A 12329-nucleotide genomic window follows, 5' to 3' on the forward strand; every position below is an offset into this window, starting at 1 on the left:
GCCTCTGGAGAGTAAACTGTTGCATGATAAAGGGTTGACTTCCCTCACTGCCTTTTTGGGGGACAGCCGCCGAGTATCGGCTGGACGGGCTCTTGTTTTTAGGGTTTTTGAAAGAGCTGAGGGTAGCTCATGTCTTGACATCGAGAAGACCATTGTAGCATTGCGTTCCCGTGATAAAGCAGATTGCTTGTCATGGAAGAATGAAATTTCTCTTTTTCCATCTTGTCTCATCCATTTTCGAAGTCACTCGATATCTGCAGGTGACAAGCAAGAAATGAGCTGAAACAGTGGTTCCTTTAATTTTTTGCAAAATGCAAAGTTCAGCTAGCAGCTAACTGTGAGCTTGGGTAACCTGTGGCTATTCATGTTCGTGATCATTTGGGCGTGTCAGACAGTGGGAAAGAAGTGTGCGGGTTAGAACCTTTAGTCGTTCCGTGACAAGAATGTCCCGGGTTCTCGTAACGGGGGCCTCTGGCTACCTTGCTATGCACGTAGTGAAGCAATTGGTCGATTCAGGAGAATACATCGTAAGAGGCACAGTTCGTAGTCTGGCTAACGACAAAAAGGTGAAACCGTTAAAAGATCTCTCTTCAGAAAATGCTAAATATCCACTAGAATTGGTCGAAGCAGATCTAACAAAGAAGGAGACTTGGCCACAGTAAGTGTCTTTCATGATGTACAGTAGTGTACCGAGCTTTTGATCCAACAAAGCTTACCACCCAGACTCTGGTGTGAAGAAATTTAATCGCGTGATCTTTGCGTGCAGAGTCATGAAGCGGCGTCACAGTGTTTATTCGTACGTGACCCGGCTGCAGTTTAGCAGGCAAATTGTAACTTTTTAGAAGTAGGCTAAGCCCGCCGAAAGAGCTGAGCAAACTGCCTCGCTAGGCAGTTTGCAGACCTCTTTCAAGTTTCCTCACCGTGTACGGCGGGCTTAGCACTCAAATTAACTGGAGTACCTTGGTTGCTTGCAATCACCACAGGGGCACCCAACGTCAATTTTCGCAAAATATCTGTTCGGAAGACGGTTTGAGACCTAGAATTTTCGGAACATTTGTTGTAAAATTTCTTGCTTGCCTGCCTGTCCTAGGATTTTCGAAGTTCTAAAAAATGGTATAATTGCCCATTTTTAACGGATTTTTACCCTAAAAAGGTCACCTAGAATTTTCGGAAGCCTTTTTTTCTGGCTGAAATTTTCGAAAAGGTAAGTTTTGATCCGTATAATTTTCGGATCACTAGACTTTCAGCTAGGAAATCCGAACAGATGAAAACATTTTAGGGGATAAAATATGCCTATATCTACCGTTTAAATACTAAAATACGTTTAACGATGCTATGTATAAGTGGTTTTGAATAATATTCTCGTTAGGTGCCCCTGTCACCACGTTTCGTTCGATGGCACTAAATCTTCGGGGCAACCGCGTAAAAATTGTTCGTTTTGAACCTGAGCTTTTCAACGACTTGGCCTGATCAGTTGCTTACAGATAAGTCCTTCTACGCTTATTAAAATAAAAAACGAGAAGCTTGAGCCTAATTATATGCGCCACATTTAAGTTTAATCCGGTCAATGTTTACAATCTAGAATTCCAGCTGAGTCGTTTTAAGAGGCGATCGAGATTTCATCTCGCGCCGTGGAATAGCATTTAAGTAAGGGAATATTTCCCTGATGTTGGTGCAATCAAGTTTCTTATTGTGAGGGTATATTGGCCTCAAATCAAATGTTTGTTCAGTACTGTCAATTATTTCTTGTTTCAAGGCACAGTCCATCAAATTAAGTGACTCATAACTTATGTAGGTGCAATGAAGATTATCACTGTAAGGGTACATTGAGCTGAAATCAAGGGATTTCCGTAATTGATGTGCTTCAAATAACGTTTAAACTTAGCCTGTAACAAGGCCTTGTGGTTCCTCAGTTCAGGCAAGATTAATTAATACTTCTGCCAACATGTAGTCAAACATTTATTTATAGGTAGAGAGAATGGCTATAATTCAAGATGCATGAATATAACATTTGCTGTGTACGCAACTTTAACAACGCATGTGATGAAGTATCATAAATTCATCATGATTGTGCAGTTTATGATAATTATTGAAATCATTCTGTAGCAGCTTCAGTGAAGCAAATCCCATTTTCCCAGATTTAATTTATTTTCTTTTGTGCACACCAAGTTTTTAAACCAGTTTCATGGCATTGAATCTTATTCAATCTTCAAGTGGAAATGAGCAGATATCATTTTAATAACTGTATCCACATTTTCACTGCTGTATATACGTTATGTTTGATGCTTTTCTCATTTAAGGGCACATCAGCAATAACAATTGATTATAGGGCAGATATCTGCTTTTGATATTTAAATGTTCCAACCATGGGAACAATCCTTTGTTGCAACAGAGTTAACTGAATAGAGGGTAATGTGAAGTGCTGCTCTGGTTGGCACATTAATGACGACAGATGACTTCAACAATATCCTCTCTATAATGTGGACAGTAAACTTGTCTATATGTCAGATAAACAGTTTTGGACAGTTCTGCATGGATCTCTCAAAGTAGCCAATATTTGTAACGTAAAGCCTTCCCACTGCTCCTTGAAAGCATTCTCTTTTATTTTTTGCATTGCTCATCATTGTATGGTTTCAATGTCATCTTCCTCTTCTCGATACTCCTCTCCCTTCTTTTCTGTTTTCTGTCCAGGAATATGCTAACCTCCAGGGACTTGTCAGAAATTTAGCAGGGGGGGGGGGGAGAAAAACAGGGAAGGATCACAGGTTTTTGAGCCGTGTAAAAGGGCGGGATTGAAAAAAAATAGACAGCAAAAGAGGATTAGGGTCACCGTAAATTAAGCCATTGTATTTTATAACACAAATACAAACCAATAATGCCATACAAAATATTTCCTGCCATATAAACAAGAAAAGCTATTGAAGGTTTTGAACGCAGTACGTGAATCTTGGTTTCCAGTGGTAGAAACTAATAGTATATAATTATCATGCTATTTAGCCAAATCCTTTTTTGGTCACGTTTCTCTAACAAAGATATCACTCGCATGTTAGATTTGCTTTTAATTATTAGAAGTACTGAACCATTTTCCTTCTGCCACTGTACATGTATATCAAATTTGGAGCCATAATATATTTTTTGTCCAGGGAAGGGAGGGGGGGGAGGGAAGGGGTCAGGGAATGTTAAGATGAGTTCCAGGAGAGGGTCAAGACATTTCAATCCCTTACCAAGGGAGGGAGGTTCATTCATTTTCCTTGCTTTACTGAAAAGCTGCTAATATCTCCTGACAAGTCCCCCATCAGAGCATGAACCCGGACATCCTCAATTCCAAGTAACCAAATTCTTTCATTGTTGTGTCCTGTACAAACTGAGAGGGCTAGTCAAATCTGATTGTAGTGGAACAATTTTTAATGCCAGTTTGTAATATCCCTGTTTCTTCACATCCTATGCACTTTACTAATCATCTAGGTGTACTTTTCTTGCCTTCATAGGGCTGTTAAAGACTGCTCTTATGTGATTCATGTGGCATCACCCTTTCCACTGGATAATCCAGCAGATGAAATGGAAGTCATCAGACCAGCTGTTGAGGGAACTACAAATGTCCTTGAAGCTTGTGCAAAGACAAAGGGTGGTGTGAAAAGAGTTGTTCTGACCAGTTCTTGTGCTGCAGTGTATGGTATAACACACATAATTTCAATGACAATTTGATGCAGTTATTGGCATCATAATTTGCTATACATGTCCCTTGTGGGGCTTTAGATGTAGGACACAATGTCAGGGTAATCTGAAAGTTTTTGGCTGTTTCCTATGTCTGGATTAACTGCAAGGCCGCTGTGATAGTCAGTTGGCTGTAGTGTCCTGGTTACGTGAAAAGTGGTAGTCACTTTATCATAAAGTTAAGGGAAAATCCTACAACCATTTGTAGACGTCCTTAAATTCTGGCTTTTGTTAAAAGCACCTAGCATTTCTTCCTCTCCCTTTCCTCTTAATTTGATTTCCTCTCACAGTTTCGTGCATATTTTCAACAATGCTCTTGAAGTAATTATTGGTGTGCTTCTAAACTGAAACCCTCTTGATACCAGCTTTTACAAAGTGTTGATAAAGACAAATCTTACGTTGCTTGAATGAAAGTTGCTGTTACCAGTAATTTCTCTTGGATGTCATCCTTTAGCCGGCCGATTACAAGAAGAAAAGCTTTTCAATGAGGAAGACTGGTCTGATGAGAAACATTGTATCCCATATGAAAAGAGCAAATTGCTTGCAGAGAAGGCAGCCTGGGAGTTGGTCAAGAATTTGTCAGGTTTATTAACACATTTAAGTACAATTTTAAGTGCACAAGTTTGTTGCTGCATAATCAACTTTTTATATTCACGCATACATTGACTTCTGAAGGGACACTGAAAAATGCAAACTGCAGACTGTGCAGACCGTGCGTAAAATGAAAATTTGGTTAGCCTGAATATCAATCAGGTTAGCCTAATTAGGCCTATATAAGATTCAGGTTAGCCTGTTTATGGTTAGCTATCAATAATAGTGAGGGTTACACCATATTTTACCCCTGGTCTGCACTGTCTGCACAGTCTGTAGTCTGCGTTTTGGCGTGATCGACTTCTGAACTTCCTCTGACTGACAAGTAAAATTGTCTGGCATTAGGCCAAGCAAGACTGATCACTCCTAGGGGTCAATGGATTAAAGGTTGTTAACGAATTGACTCCTGAACCTGAACCCCCCCCTCCACTGGGTGTGTGCAGCATTCACACACTATGAAAATTTCATGTTCTTAGAGATGCTACATAACTCTCAATGAATACAAATACAAATCAAGTTTTTTCAATCTTAACAAGTGGTGCCTAATCAGGGGTTTCAGTAACTTTTTAAGTAGATGCCTGGGCTAATCAATCAAAGCGGCAGTCACTCTTGTCTTTTACATGGGTTTGAGTGAAAATCAAGGCAGAGCAGCCGACGATGAGAGGCAAGTTTGTGACAAACAGACGGTGGTATACGGCCGGTGACCGGCCTCTAATGAAACCCCTGTCTATGTCTCCTCACCATTTAACTCCTGTTGTCTGACATGAAAAGACCACAGACTAACCCTAAGTTGCAATTATTATGAAAGCTAAACAATTTAATGGGTGCTTAGACTTCAAATACTGTTTATCAGCACTATTTGTAGGCAGTCTGAGGTCTGCTGTTGTCATATACCTTTTAATTATGTAACCCCAGCTGCCCCATTCCCTTGGATTAACTAGCATGTTTATTTTTCCTTTAGATGATGAAAAGTTTGAGCTCTGCGTCATCAATCCGGGGTTAATCTTGGGACCTGTGTTGCATGGATCATCTTGCACTAGTATGGAGGTACAACAAATTACCATTTTGTAGGTCCTGCTGAGTCACCAGGCCTGGATGTTTTGATACCACCTGCAGCCTCTTCATTGTTTGTTTGCTAGGTTACTGAGCAAGCAACAATTGAATGCCGTCTTCATTATTATTCAAATGGTTGAGACATTTCTTGACACCTGACCTGAAATTGAACTTTATATTTTCAGTTTCATCGGCGTCTTCTTCAACGTGAAATGCCTGCAGTCCCAAAACTGAGCATGGGTTGTTGTGACGTTAGAGATGTGGCTGCAGCACACATAACTGCGATGACTTCACCCAAGGCACCAGGTAGCTAAAAATTGACACCTAATTTCTATTCACTTGAGATCATGTTGCAGACTTGCTTTTAGAGGAAGAACTTGGCAAAGGGTGTCTTGAAAATGAAGACCCTCAAAGACCCCAAAAACTCGAAAACTCAGAGAGAAATAAAGTACCCCAAAACCCTCAATTTGGCAAACCCTAGTCCTGTCTAGGCCTTAAGTTGATTTTTAGGCTTAAGGTTAGCCAAATTGAGGGTTTTGGGTTACTTTATTTGTTTTCAAGTTTTCGGGGGGCTTAAAGTCGTAGGGTCTTTGTTTTCGAGACACCCATTTGGCAAAGCAATCAAGCATAACACATACTTGAATCTTTCCTTTAACCTGGCCGTTATTACTGAAACTCAGCATAAAAGTCACTGCTTACGAGCCAGAAGGCCCATCAGGCCGGCGCTTATCTCCGGTTTCCGTAGCATGAAGTGACTAGGAGTTTTTATACTCCCCCCTGGATGGGATGCTAGTCCATCGCAGGGTTACCCCCAGCATTTCGCCGGTACCCATTTATACACCTGGCTGGAGAGAGGCACCGTGAGAGTAAAGTGTGTTGCCCAAGAACACAACACAATGTCCCCGGCCAGGACCCGAACCTGGACTACTTGATCCAGAGTCAAGCACACTGACCATGAGGCCACCGCGCCTCCCACTGTATTAGTAAGCATCACCAAAAGGAAACTCAAGTATCTAGAGATGTGCTGAACGTATGCGCGATAACAATTATAATAGGTACCGTCCTTTATAGGCGGTAAGTTTGTTAATACTGGGTTAAAAAGAAAGGAAGAGACAGACTAATTATCGAGTTAGGATTTTGAGTTGGATTTCAAGTTGGATTTTCGAGTTGGATTTAGAGTTGATTTTCGAGTTGAATTTTCGAGTTGGGCAGTGTAAAGTACAGACTACAGACCAGCGGCTGGTCTAAAGTGCTCGGTTTCTTGTATTCGTACTCAGTTGTTCAGGAACAAATACTGATCCACATTCCATTGTTTTATTTTGGAAAGTAACCCAAAACCCTCAATTTGGCTAACCCTAGGCCTAAAAACCAACGAGTGACCTGTGGAATGTGCCCAATGCTTTAGACCCGTAGGCAGACCAGGGGTAAAATGCAGACTAAGGTTATGATGTAACTGTTGAAAAGACCCAAACCCCTTAGAAGTGCTAACCTTAGGCCTAATTAGGCATAAAACAGTATTGACTTCAAAAGGGTTTGGGCTTTTCAACAGTTACATTATAACATTGGTCTGTATTTTATCTCTGATCAGCAATCTGCAGTTTACACTGACGAACTCGAAAATCCAACTTGAAAATCCTAACTCGAAAAATCCTAACTCGAAAAATCCTAACTAGAAAATCCTAACTCGAAAATCCTAACTCGAAAATCCTAACTCAAAAATCCAACTCGAAAATCCAACTCGAAAATCCAATTTGAAATCCAACTCAAAATCCTAACTCGGTAAATAGGCAACCTCAGAAAGGAATGGTATTCTTTTGTACATGTAAGGCATGATGATGTTGGAGGTGAAAGGATGATTTGTTTGTTTTACGAGACATCTGGTTTGTCTCTTTCTACTGGGCAAACATGCCCAGAGGGAAGGAGCACGAACAGGACTCGAGGTCCTATGCGAGGTGCTCCACCCTACCCTATCCAGACCAGAAAGACCAGACCACAACACCGGGAACTACATGCCCTACTCTTTACGACAAGTGTGCGGGTTCTTTTACGTCCCACAGGATTATGAACATTGAAGGGTTGTGAGACGGGACCTCCGGCTTATCGTCCTTATCCGAGAAGACTAGAGAGTCTAACCATTTGCAGATGTAATTACAAAGGCAGCACTTTCTACTCAGTTATTTAAAGACCCTGAGTGTTGGTCCGGCCGGAGTTGAACTCATGACCTCCCGCGTGACAGCCCGGTGCTCAACCAACTGAGCCACCGGTGCGCGGTGATGCTTTATTATTGGTATCTAAACTTGACTCTTACTTTCTGGCATTTGTTGTGCCAGTTCAAATTTTTTCCTGGGTCAAATTTGTTGAAACCTGAGTTTGATTTTGACTTTCTTTTGTTTCAGATTAAGACAATGAACATTAGACAACTGGTTTAAAAAATAATATTACAAACCAAGGAAAAAAATTGGAGCCACAACATATATATTAATTAATTAATACACATTATTTAAAGGAACATGTTTAAAGGCAAATTACGGCTGCTCAGTGGTTTTCAATCTATGTAAAACATAGGCTATTTAAATGTAATTTCTTGCTATAATCATGATCAAAAGGATTGAAGATGCCACCATATCAAAATATTAACCATACCATGGAATATTATGCCAAATATACCTCTTTCATAATGGCAGCCAAATAAAAATAATATTATTCTGTTTTGGTGCTAATAAGCCTTTCTGGCTTCACTACGACGAGAAAATCTCAAAATAATATTTGTTTTAAAATGAGGGCAGTAGGCCTAATAAATTATTAACATAAATCAAAAAGAATGTTAAGGTGGTCACCATAAAAGTGGTCTGTATAAGTACCCACTCAATCTCTTCAACAATATAGGCCCTAAGATACCTGGTTCCTGCCGCCTGTGCTAACTTCTCAGTGGTTGGTATAGAAATAATGCTTTTATATTTCTGACCATAACACACACTCTTTGTTTTGAATAAGGTAACAGATTCGTCACCATTACGGAATGCGTATGGCTCCAAGAAATAGCAAAAATTTTGGATGAAGAGTTTCGACCTCTTGGTAAGTTGCTCCCAAAACTAAGGCAATTTCTGAAACTGAAGCTGGGCATTATGATCATACATGATATCCAAACGTACCAACATGCAGCAGCCACAATCTTGGACCTGAATGCCACCTCCCTGCACACACTGCAAAACACTTTTGTCCATACCCCTACTCCCAGGCCGATAGTCAACGACTCAGAATAACTACCAGCCTTGATCATGTCAGGTAACATCTACCTTGCTCTGCGTTACATTGAGCTGATGTAATGGGCCTTTTGCAGCTACATAGAGGTCATGTGCCTGGATACCACATGGTAATGCCATACTGGAGAGCATTAGCTCTCCAACAAACAAAAGCAATCAAAAGGTCATACTTGTCCGCATTTCAACAAAGAATACTAAAGAATACGAAAAGCGAACAAATTCTAGTTTTACATTATCTAGTCTGTGGTAAAAGCACCGAAATCCACTCCCGTTGAGGATTAAAAATGTTTACTTCGAGCAAGCCTTTGAATTATGTTTACTAGGCATGTAAAACTGGAATTTCCTTCAGTTATTAATAAGCTTCGATTCATATCCTTTGTTCACTGTTGAAATGCAGACAACCTTTTGACCTTAAAGATTGATGGCTTTTGTTTTCTGGAGAGCTTGCTCTCCAGTATAGTGTTGCTATGTGGTATGAGCAGGCATGTGACCTCAATCTGCAAAAGGCCTACTGCACTTTTCTAATATTATTTTTGTAGGCTACAATGTTCCTACCTGGAGCATTGCCACAGTTGGACTGAAAATTATCTCATGGTTTGATGCCTCAGTGAGAGTGATGATTCCTCATCTTGGTCATGAACTTCGTCTGGACAACTCAAAGGTATAAAATAGTATTCCCAGTGTAGAAACACAAGGTATCCAAGAGGTTCCTACAAAATAATTTGTTGACACAAATCTCCCAAATTTGGATAAATGTTGCAAAATGTCCACAGGCCTTTCATCTTAACTTTGACATCACATGTGATCAGAAATACAGATGATAATAAGTCATAGTCGTGTATAATAATTATTATTATACATGTACCTTACAGCAGGTTATCCATCTCAAATGTCTCTGATGTGCCTGTGCAGGCCAATACAGAACTAACAGGCCTAGGTTGTTGAAGAGGTGGATAGCACTATATCCAGTAGATATTGATCCACCTTAATTGAATGACTAGTTAGGGCCTGGCACTTTAGAGCCTTTCATGTCGGGTGTCAGAAATTCCTCTTAGCTACTATTAAAGGAATAAAGACATCTCATTATGTGAATTGTGGTTAACGAATTGAATTGAAGACACGATAAAAGATCACAATTAGAATAATCTGAGGATTGAAGCTGTCACATTCAAATGGTTTTGAGTGCAACAAATTGTCAACGCTTTGGAGAAATGGCCCCAACATGTTCAGTAATGAATAAATAAAGCTTAAATTCCCAGGCATCAGTGTTTGTACTGGTAGCTGGTCGTGCAAAGCATAGTAATTAAGGTAGATCAAAATCAATCGACAGAGAAGGGAAAACTGCAGTTCCCAGAGGAAATCATTTGGTAAAAGACTTAACCCATTGACTCCTGGGGGTTCCCCATTGATGAGTAAAATTGTCAGGCGTTAGACAGAGTAAAATACTAAGGGTGTGTTTGAGCGACTGCGTATATATTCCAGAAAAGGAATACATGTATGTGGAATAGAAGTTAGAAATCCTTCATTTTTAAGGAGATTCACATTAAAATTGTCAAACACCTGCTAAAATGCTATTTTAAACGTATCTTTCTTATTCTTGTTGTTTCAAAACGCCAAACATGCCATTTTAAAAATCACCACTCCACGTATTCTTATTCCAGTATAGGGTCAATCGAACTCATCCTAGGTATGGCCAGTTTAGGCCGGTACAGGGGTGGAAGGGTTAATGGGACCTACCGGTAGTTTTTCATTGACGCCTGGTGGTTCCCCATTGACGTGTCAATACTCTGGCATTAGACAGAGTAAAATACTAAGTATGGCTGGTTCAGGGGTGAAAGGGTGAAGGACCAACAAACTCAGCCCATATGATGCGGATTACTGGAAATGAACCTAGGAAATACCGGGTATTAATGAAATGTGATTGATCTTTCTTCTGGACCAATTAACCCTTCTCCCCGTTCGTGTCACATTCATCAGATGTGGATGGTGTTAAAAAACGCCTGATTGTCTCATACCTCGTTAATTCTACTATTTTTCCTTTTTTAGATTAAAGCAGATCTTGGATTTCAGCCAACTGATTTTAAGAAAACCATCATAGACATGGCTTACAACTTAATCGATGCAGGCTTCATCAAAAAGACACCACAATATGAAGAGGCAAAAAAGAACAAGGATGTTTCATAAACTGTGATGCAGTTTATCGGAACTTGGTTTCTTGTACCTTTAGGTTTAGTTTAGTTTCTAGAACTTAATTAGGTTATTGTACCTTTTAGTTAGTAAATTTATTATTGTAAACTTTTCTGTGTTGTGTGTGTGTGTGTCTGCACCCCAGGGAGTGTCACTCCCAGAGGTCAATGGAGGGGAGGGGACATAGTTTTTGACTGGTTGACCTATTCACTCTTCAGACACCCCACAACGGCTTCAGTTGACGAGTAAAATCGTCTCGTGTTAGACAGAGGAAAGTCTGTTAAGTCTCACTCTTAGGTGTCAATGGGTTAAGGACAACTTCTATTTGAGCCATTCTGGAGTATGAATACTTGGAAAATACACAAACAGGATAACAAAGGGTTTCAACTTCTGTAGTAAAATTAAAACCAGAGAATTTAGTCTGACCTATCAGAAAGGGAGACAATCTCGTTCAACTTGTTCATTGCACAGGAAAGTAGCAGTTGGTTTTAATTCATATTGCTTTTCATTGGTTGAGAATGTAACATGGGAATTTTTGAGTCAATAAAATAGTAATGGATAGTACTTTTGGCACTGACAGCTGCCTGATAACTACAGAGAAGTTACACACAAATTAATGTAGGGAAAATTAAAAAGTGGTTACATTCCTTTGGATGTTGTTAACCCTTTCATCCTTGAAGTGGTCCCCATTGACGAATCAATCATCTGGTGTTAGACAGAGTATAATCTGTAAGTATCACTCTCAGGATTGATGTGGTTAAAGGGGACATTTTTGAGTGGACCAGTAGATGTTGTTAACCCATTCACCAATCTCAGCAAATCATTGAAAGTTTGTAGATTTTAGTTCTGACATTGACATGAAAACATCTGCATGAGAACCAAGATTCAAAAACATGTACCTGTTAGAGCCTTTTTCAGGAAACCTGGAAATTTTGTGCTGAAATTTCAAAATGGGTTCTTATTATTATCGAAAGTACTAAACAATGTGTTGAAATGTGCACAAAGGGATTGTATTTGCTGAAATCTAACTCAATTATAGAAGATATCATTATCATATTTTTATTTACACTTGGATTGTACATAATTTAGCTTGTTGTGGTTAGCATCCCCAATCATTTACCCTTGCACCATGTATAACATGGTAGGAACTCCATACCCTTTTACTTGCACGCGGAGTGTGGGTACTTGGATTTAAGGGTTGTTAGAGGGGGCCCAAACTTTATCATCCTATTCCTTACCAGAGATGATTAGGGTCTGCAGATGACATTACAAAACTAGCACTAGACATACTATTCTATACAATGCATGCATACTGTACGCTAACAATATTTTTCTACTTAATAAGCAAAAGTTACTAAGCTTGATAGTTGAAGTTCTGTCAACTCCGGTCCCCTTTGTAAAGTCTTGAACTATTATGTTTGGGATACGCTTAATACATCAAATAAATTAATGCTGAAAGATGTGTATTTGCTTGTAAAATAGTTTTGTTTTGTTTTGTTTTGTTTTTTTTTTTTTTGGGGG

General features: G+C 39.6%; 1 protein-coding gene across 1 annotated transcript; it reads left to right on the forward strand.

Annotated features, from left to right (window-relative positions):
- The first annotated feature begins 369 nt into the window (after nt 1-369).
- On the forward strand, nt 370-12287 carry LOC138030206 (uncharacterized). Its single transcript, XM_068878084.1, has 8 exons — nt 370-658; nt 3489-3673; nt 4169-4297; nt 5267-5352; nt 5544-5664; nt 8353-8433; nt 9161-9282; nt 10668-12287. Exons 1-8 carry the CDS (start codon nt 444-446, stop codon nt 10803-10805), a joined length of 1077 nt encoding a protein of 358 aa, XP_068734185.1. The 5' UTR covers nt 370-443; the 3' UTR covers nt 10806-12287.
- Nucleotides 12288-12329: the final 42 nt, after the last annotated feature.

This window comes from Montipora capricornis, chromosome 13, assembly GCF_036669925.1.
Source record: "Montipora capricornis isolate CH-2021 chromosome 13, ASM3666992v2, whole genome shotgun sequence".
NCBI lineage: Eukaryota > Metazoa > Cnidaria > Anthozoa > Scleractinia > Acroporidae > Montipora > Montipora capricornis.

Coding starts and splice junctions, on each gene's coding strand:
- LOC138030206 (XM_068878084.1), top strand. CDS start 444: ATGTCCCGGGTTCTCGTAACGGGGGCCTCTGGCTACCTTGCTATGCAC. Junction 5,353..5,543: donor CATCTTGCACTAGTATGGAG/GTACAACAAATT, acceptor TTATATTTTCAG/TTTCATCGGCGTCTTCTTCA. Junction 9,283..10,667: donor TTCGTCTGGACAACTCAAAG/GTATAAAATAGT, acceptor TTCCTTTTTTAG/ATTAAAGCAGATCTTGGATT.